The following is an 8,684-nucleotide window of genomic DNA, read 5'->3' as shown; positions in this document are numbered from 1 at the left end:
AAGTATGTGTTTCTTGTCACCAGTAAAGAGAGCAGCCTTCCTGGTTTCAGACCCTCACATTTAAGTTTTAGTTCACTAGGCAGTCTTAGATCCAGTTGCACTAGTGACCTGTCAGCAAGGACTCCCTGGAAGTGGAGGCATCCTTTGGACTCATTGTCTCTGAATACTTTGCTGCCACTGAAGAGAAGGCAATGTTAGCTTGTTCCTAAGAAGTTTTTCACAGTTTTTGAACTCTAAATCAACCCTGAAAAACAAAAAATTTTTAAAAATTAAAGAAATTACAGCCAAACTTCTCCAATTATCTGGAATTTTATTCCATCCATATACATGCATAGTAACAACATTTGTTGAGAAATTATTTCTATCAGAAGTAGAACATTATCTTTGTGATCACCAGTTGCAGTATTGCTACTCTTATATTTAAATATATCTTATATATGAATTAGATTCATAATTGCAGCATTGAGTTTAGGGTTTTGTTTTAGACTGTGCCTTTCAAAAGATAAAACTGATTGATATGACCTCATTTCTTACAATACTGCTTCCAGTAATTTTGTTCATTCTTTATAAAGTATTGCATTTAACAGCAAAGGTTTAAAAATTGAGACAGAGATGCATCAGCGAAAGAAAATACAAGTACTATACAAGAAAGAAAATGCCATCTTCATTTAACGTACGTTTCAGATTAAGAAAGTGGACAGAAACATACTGCTACATACAAATGCAAAGCCTAATGACTAAGGTACTGTATGTGCTAAAATATAAAGTGCAAACTGAGCCCAATTGTTCAAAAAAATTGAAATTTTAAGGCGAACTTTACAGCATAGTTGAAACTTCTTTGCAAGTTATATTTTAGCATATACATATATCTGCAACAGCATATAAGAAAAAAAATCAGGATACACAAGTGCTTTTGAAGCTATTTCTAAAATGCTTTTCTGTATTGTTTGCGACTATTTTCTTTAAAATCTACTATACAGTGCAAACCATATGTGCTACACAATAACTATACAATAACATTACAAATGACTTTAATATAAAGTTTTTAAATAAAAAATAACATAACTACAGCTATGAATACTGCTGGTAAAATAAATTAATATTTTTGAAAATGGCACCAATAATACACTTTACTAATGGACTGTAATGAAATTACACCTTTAAGTCTTCAACTCAGCAATAGTGAAATCTCCTGATTGTCCAGATGTAATTCAAACAGCTTTCTTTAAACTGCATGGAACAATATGCTAAACACATGTACCAAAGGTGACCAATTGTTTCATTTGACATGTTCTGCTGCATGTGAAGAGCAATAAAACTTCTTGTGAGTTATAAAGTTTGAGAGATTGTTGAACTGGATGTCACACAGTCGGCAATACTTTCCACTGGTTGGAGCCTGGCTAGAGCCATTCACACCTTTAGCTATACTAGACAACTGTTCCTCTGCTGTAGGAATTGCTGGAGAGACGTTTTCGTTTGTAGCTAAGGGATTCTCAGAGATCCAAGAAGGAGACTTGTGCCCATCTTCATGCGGAGGATTCTGGGAAATGTTCTCTTGCTGTGGGTTAGCAGCAGGTCTTTCCTCCTGTTTTAGTCCCCCATTAACTATTACCATGCCTCGGTTTTTCGGCAGTAGTGGAAGAGATTCTTTCTTCTGCACAGCACATCCATTTGAAGGCGCCTGGCCTTTAGGAGATTCACTTTCTGTATTTGTGCTTTGATCTAAATCAGTATTATGAATGACGAGAGAACCGGAAATGTAATCACTTGGCTTTATTCCATAATATGGAGAAAGCTGATCTGCTCCTTTAGCTTTCTTTATTGCTCCAGGGTAAAGGCATTGTGGAAGAAACAAATGTTTGTTTTCTTCTTTTGTAGCAATAAGCTGGGCCGCTTCACTAAAGACTTTCAGTCCTTGAAGTGTTGCTAAGTGTGTGGAAAATAAGTTTCCATTAGGAGAGGACTGTTTTGAGTTTCCATTTTTTTCACATTTGATTATGCTTCTCTCATAACTGACATCTGGGCTGTTTCTTTCACTTTCTGGGTTTTGAAACACCTTGCTGTCGAGTTGTCCCAGGTCACCACGCTGATGAGCAGTGACAGGACAAAAATTCTGCTTGTGAGCCAGGTAGTTCTCTACCTTGTTAAAACTGATCTTGCATACGGTGCACTCATGGTAGTCCAGCAGCCTTTTGGGAGAAGTGGATGTCCTCTCTGACGGGGGTAAGCATTTTTTACTGAGATCAATTGGCACATCCATCTCCAAGCAAGACACGGTGGAGTGGGCAGTATCACACTTTGAAACTGGAACACACTTGTTAATAGACAGTGATGTTTCCAGATGCTTCGAGACTATTCCTGGAAAGATATCACATCGTGGGTGGTAACATTCCCCTAGACCTTCTGTTGACTCTTGAGTAGATGTGCAAGGATTGCCAAGATTAGCAACTTCTAGAAATCGTTGTTGAACTAGTGGTGGCCTCTGCTCTTGCTCTGGTAAGCACATCTCATACATCTTCCTTCGCTTCCGAGTACGCATTGTTCTCTGCATGGCAGGCACTTTGTTGGAAGCGGACCTCTTCAGCGGGGGATCGTGGCGAGTGGCACAGTAATACTGCTTGTGGACCATGTAGGTCTCATGTCTGCTGAAAGTAATGTTGCAAGCTTCACATGTGGTCTTGTTAGGGTCACTCTCCCCCTCTACTAAGGGAGCATTGGGATTCTTCACATCAGAAGGTTTTCCATTGATCTTCTCATCACCGTTGCTTGCAGTTGCCAACTTCTTAGGCTGTGCAGTAAAGTCTTTTTCATGACTTTTATTGTTTGGCCCAATCAAATCTAAAACATTGGAAGAGTTTAAGCAAGATGTCTGCAGAAGTTGATTTTCTGGATCTGATGTGTGAGGAGCTGGATTCAGGATGTTTATAGAGCTTTGACCATTACTAGGACTTACAGCTTCAGGCAGTTTTTCTGGAACACTGGAAAAATCTGGTGACTTTGCCATCTGCTGCCATCGGCTGCTGCAGTAATGCTTTTTGTGTACCAAATAGTTGTCCAAATTATTGAATGTTATGTTGCATTCAAAACATGTAGCCCCTTTAGGCATCAAAGGACTGTAAATTACAGGCGGATAATTGCTACTTCCATGCCTCAGCCTCCGATGGACCAGTTCTGACATTTTGGCTAATATCTCTGAAGCCTGAGGAACCACAGTGATGTCTTGGGGAAAAGCAAACTGGGAAAGAAAAGGTCCCATTGGGAAAGAAGGACCAATATTAGGCTGAACTGGCGATGAAGCAAGTCTTGGACTGGATGGTTCAGATTTTATTTTGGTATATGAAAAACTCTGCTTATTTGCGGCAGGTTGGGTTTCTGGCCTCTGGTTTGGAAGGAAAAGTGGAGCCTTTTTTTCACATTTATCAAGCTCTGTATCAGAACTTGCATCTTTAGTCTGCATGGTCTTTTGGCTCTGGGGAACATCATTTCTGCTCAACAGGTCCGTTGCTGGCTGTAAACCTTCTTCATTTCCACTTGGAGAGTGTTCAATGTCACTTTCTCTCTGAATTTTGTTGCCAGAGACATGTAACTCTTGGTGCTGTAGTAGCTCCCTCTGAGTTTGGAAGCCAAAATGGCAGTGATTGCATCTAAAGGCAGCTTGAGTAAGATGCGAGAACAGGTGCTGATGAAAGTTAATCACTGAATCTGCAGTGTAAGTACAAACTGTGCATTTCAGACTAGCACCGGGTGGGAGAAATTCTTCCATTTTCACTCCTACAGAAAAGACAAGCAAAATACAAAATAAAGTGACCATTTTGCCCCTCATGAAGAATACTGGGAAATCAGCTGCACAGAAGGTACTAATGCAGTGAGAATGACTAATTTTCATCTAATGAGATGGTATTAGTCACCCTAAAAATACTTGAATTGGTTTTTCCTTGAACTGCTAGGTTATTCCCAGACTTTTGCTCTGCTTTGGAGAGTCCAAGTATTTGCATGTATTCATCAGAGCTGCAGGGAGAGAAAGAACAAGGGAAGGGAGAAAAAATAGACTGGGCTTATTCTAAATTAAGGATCTCAGAAATTAGTTACAAGTAAAGGGACACATTATGTTCCTCATACACAATCACTGGAAATTTTGAATGCACAGAAAGCACACCAGGGCCAAGAGGTTCAAGGTTATGATGCAGTTTGAGGTACAGCCCTCAGTGTGCCTGAAAGCCACAGACAAAACCTAAGTAGTATTTTGAGTAGTACTGATGCTCAGCTCTTAGCTTGCATGAGTTGTCTATAGTGTGGGAAGAGGTTACAGCTCCATCCTCTTCAGAAAGGACTGATGACTCTGTTCCTTGTGAAGGGAGCAGGAGCAGTAAGAAATGGCTTCACTGCCATTTTATCTTTCACATATAGTGGCCATTGGCAAGTACTGCTATAATATGACACCTTTTCCTCATGAAATCACTACCACTTTATTCAAAGGCTTCTTACAATCACCAATTAAACAAAAAAACCTCCATGTTTCATGGCATTATGAAATTGCAAATGCTTTAAAAAAAGATAAGACCAGATTTCTCTACTGTAACAACACAGATTCTAATTACATTTTAGACAATAGAAACTAAAAAATATTGATAGGGATCACATTCAGAATTTAAAATGAATACTTGTTCCATCTACACATACGCACATACACCACACCTCAGTCAGGTGAAGTAGGTGTGTAGTAGCTGGACAATACAAAACTGTAAGGATGTTGTATCTCACTCTGTGAGTAGTCACATTGCTCTACCTAGAGGTCCTCGCTTCTTCCCTAGCATCAGTGACCCCCCAAGTTGTGAGTTTGACTTGCTCTTGGCCTCAGAGGCCAGAAGGGAACCAAGGACATACTCAGCACTTTAGTCAGCACATTGTTTCCCATCAGGCACTCTTTCCATGGGAGGCCACATTAGGCTTTAGTCCCTCCACTGACATGAGATGGTGCTTCACATGCTTCCCCATTGAGTGGGGAAGTGACATCAGTGACAGCAGTCTCTATGGGACTTTGCATTTCAGTCAGAGTTCTGCATTACAGTGGTGTAGGTCTGCTAGAGTCTCCAGTGGGAACAGTAATAGCAGTTGAAGCAAACACAGGGCTTCCAAAGATTGCAAGACATTTGGAAAATGAATGTTTCATTCCTAATGCAGAAGGTGTTATAACTTGTGATAATCTGTACAGAAAAAGAAAGACTGGATAGGAAAGAGAGCAAGAATGATTGAATAAACTAGTTTATGACTAAAAAGAAAGGGAAAGGCCTGAGGTTTAGCTAACTAAAGATTCTTACTGGAAATTCACCACAATCTCAGGTCTGTGTCTTGCAAGGAACACAGATCTCTAGATTACACGCAGACATGGTCACTCACCGCTCATGGCTCAAAACCCTCAATGCCTAAGCCAGTGGTGTGTCAATAAATGCAAATAGTTGAAGCAAATATTTTGCACAATGGCTAATATTTCAGTTTTCCTCTGTATGGGGAGAAATTAATCTGTAATCCTCTCAGAGTATCCAGTTATAATTACCAGGCTGTGAGACACACTGGGTCTGCATGCACCTGATCTTATTGAAGCTGTTGTAACCTAGTTCTGCTGGTTTACTGAACAGTGAAATATTTGCTAGGCAACAAACAGAAAACTGCAATAGCCTGATAGTATCTTGAAGCATAGAAGGATCTGACCTCTAAACCACACAGAATCACTAGGCTGGAAGAGATCTTCAAGATCATCGAGTCCATCCCAGCCCCAACACCTCAACTAAACCATGGCACTGAGTGCCACATCCAGTCTTTTTTTAAACACAACCAGGGATGCAACTCCACCACCAACGAAGGCAGAAAATTCAGTACTTTATCACTTTTTCCATAATCAACTTTTTCCTAATATCCAACCTATATTTACCTTGGCACAGCTTGAGACTGTGTCCTCTCATTCTGTCACTTGCTGCCTGGAGAACGAGAATGACCCCCACCTGACTACAGCCACCTTTCAGGAAGTTGTAGAGAGTGATAAGGTCACCCCTGAATCTCCTTTTCTCCAGGTTAAACGCCCCCAGCTTTCTCAGTTATTCCTCACAGGGTTTGTGTTCCAAGCCCCTTACCAGCCTCATTGCCTCCTCTGGTCACACTCAAGTGTCTCAACATCCTTCCCAAACTAAGGAGCCCAGAACTGGACACGGCACTCAATGTGTGGCCTCACCAGTGCCAAGCACAGGGGAAGGATGATAGTAATAGCAGTTGAAGCAAACACAGGGCTTCCAAAGATTGCAAGACATTTGGAAAATGAATGTTTCATTCCTAATGCAGAAGGTGTTATAACTTGTGATAATCTGTACAGAAAAAGAAAGACTGGATAGGAAAGAGAGCAAGAATGATTGAATAAACTAGTTTATGACTAAAAAGAAAGGGAAAGGCCTGAGGTTTAGCTAACTAAAGATTCTTACTGGAAATTCACCACAATCTCAGGTCTGTGTCTTGCAAGGAACACAGATCTCTAGATTACACGCAGACATGGTCACTCACCGCTCATGGCTCAAAACCCTCAATGCCTAAGCCAGTGGTGTGTCAATAAATGCAAATAGTTGAAGCAAATATTTTGCACAATGGCTAATATTTCAGTTTTCCTCTGTATGGGGAGAAATTAATCTGTAATCCTCTCAGAGTATCCAGTTATAATTACCAGGCTGTGAGACACACTGGGTCTGCATGCACCTGATCTTATTGAAGCTGTTGTAACCTAGTTCTGCTGGTTTACTGAACAGTGAAATATTTGCTAGGCAACAAACAGAAAACTGCAATAGCCTGATAGTATCTTGAAGCATAGAAGGATCTGACCTCTAAACCACACAGAATCACTAGGCTGGAAGAGATCTTCAAGATCATCGAGTCCATCCCAGCCCCAACACCTCAACTAAACCATGGCACTGAGTGCCACATCCAGTCTTTTTTTAAACACAACCAGGGATGCAACTCCACCACCAACGAAGGCAGAAAATTCAGTACTTTATCACTTTTTCCATAATCAACTTTTTCCTAATATCCAACCTATATTTACCTTGGCACAGCTTGAGACTGTGTCCTCTCATTCTGTCACTTGCTGCCTGGAGAACGAGAATGACCCCCACCTGACTACAGCCACCTTTCAGGAAGTTGTAGAGAGTGATAAGGTCACCCCTGAATCTCCTTTTCTCCAGGTTAAACGCCCCCAGCTTTCTCAGTTATTCCTCACAGGGTTTGTGTTCCAAGCCCCTTACCAGCCTCATTGCCTCCTCTGGTCACACTCAAGTGTCTCAACATCCTTCCCAAACTAAGGAGCCCAGAACTGGACACAGCACTCAAGGTGTGGCCTCACCAGTGCCAAGCACAGGGGAAGGATGATCTCCCTGCTCCTGCTGGCCACAGTATTCCTGACACAGGCCAGCATGCCATTGGCCTTCTTGGCCACCAGGGCACACTGCTGGCTCATGTTCAGTCAGCTGTCAATTCCAGTACCCCCAGGTCCCTTTCTGTCCAGCCACACTGTCCCCAGCCTGTAGCACTGCAGGGGGTTATAGTGGCCACAATGCAGGACTTGGCACCTGGACTTATTAAACTTCATCCTATTGGACTCTGCCCATCCATCCAGCCATTCCAGGTCTCTCTGCAGAGCCCTCCTACCTTCCAACAGATTGGCACACAATCCTGGCTTAGTGTCATCTGCAAATTTATTAATGAAAGACTCAATTCCCTCATCCATATCATCAATAAAAATATTGAACAAAACTGACCCTAGCACAGAGCTCTGAGGGACAGCACTGGTGACTGGCCCCAGCTGGATGCAGCACCATTCACCAGCACTCTCTGGGCCCGGCCATGCAGCCAGTTCCTAACCCAGCACAGAGTGCTCCTGTCCAAGCTGTGGGCTGCCAGCTTCTCCAGGAGTATGCTGTGGGAGACAGTGTCAAAGGCTTTGCTGAAGTCCAAATAGACAACATCCACAACCTTTCCTGCATCCACTAGGAGGGTCACTTGGTCATAAAAGGAGACCAGGTTAGTCAAACATGACTGACCCTTTCTAAATCCCTGCTGGCTGGGTCTGATACCCTGGCCATCCTGTAAGTGCTGCATGATGACACACAATATAAACTTTTCCATTGCCTGACCAGGTACTGAGGTCAGGCCAACTGGTCTATAATTACCAGGATCCTCCTTCCCACATTTTTTGTGAATGGGTGTCACACTGGCCAGCTTCCAGTCCTCTGGAACCTCACCAGTGAGCCAGGACTGTTGGTAAATGATGGAGAGTGGTTTTACAAGCTCATCTGCCAGCTCCCTTATCAGCCTGGGATGGATCCAATCTGGGCCCATAGATTTATAAACATCCAAGCAGCTCAGCAGTTCTCTGACTGCCTCCTCTTGGATAACACGGGGCCATTGATGATGAGTGACTAAGGGTTTTCTGTGTTTCTACATAAAGAAGTTTTCACTCAGCAGTCTTTTAGTCATTTTCTGGGAGGTACCAAACTCCTCCAAGGCAGTATGTTGTCTTTTAGAATTGCAATTGCTAGCCAAGTATCAGAGGAACATTTTTCGCTTCACCAAATCCACGGAGTAGACTATGCATGCCCCAGGAGTTTTTACACTGCAGCCAAATAAGGCTTTCTCCTGTGATTAAAGCA

At 42.2% G+C, this 8,684-nt stretch overlaps 1 protein-coding gene across 3 annotated transcripts in view; it reads right to left on the bottom strand.

Annotated features, from left to right (window-relative positions):
• Positions 1–290: 290 nt before the first annotated feature.
• Positions 291–8,684, bottom strand: part of ZFPM2 (zinc finger protein, FOG family member 2) — a 308,548-nt gene continuing 300,154 nt past the window's right edge. For all 3 annotated transcript variants that reach the window (XM_039706304.1, XM_039706305.1, XM_039706306.1), the window contains one exon: positions 291–3,771. In XM_039706304.1, the coding sequence (XP_039562238.1) occupies positions 1,280–3,771 (2,492 nt within the window). In that variant the 3' untranslated portion in view covers positions 291–1,279. The remainder of the gene's footprint in view (positions 3,772–8,684) is intronic.

This window comes from Passer montanus, unplaced genomic scaffold, assembly GCF_014805655.1.
Source record: "Passer montanus isolate IOZ18808 unplaced genomic scaffold, ASM1480565v1 scaffold19, whole genome shotgun sequence".
In the NCBI taxonomy this organism is placed as follows: Eukaryota; Metazoa; Chordata; class Aves; order Passeriformes; family Passeridae; genus Passer; species Passer montanus.
Note: the sequence above shows the minus strand (reverse complement) of the source record. Positions and strands in the feature narration are given on the sequence as shown.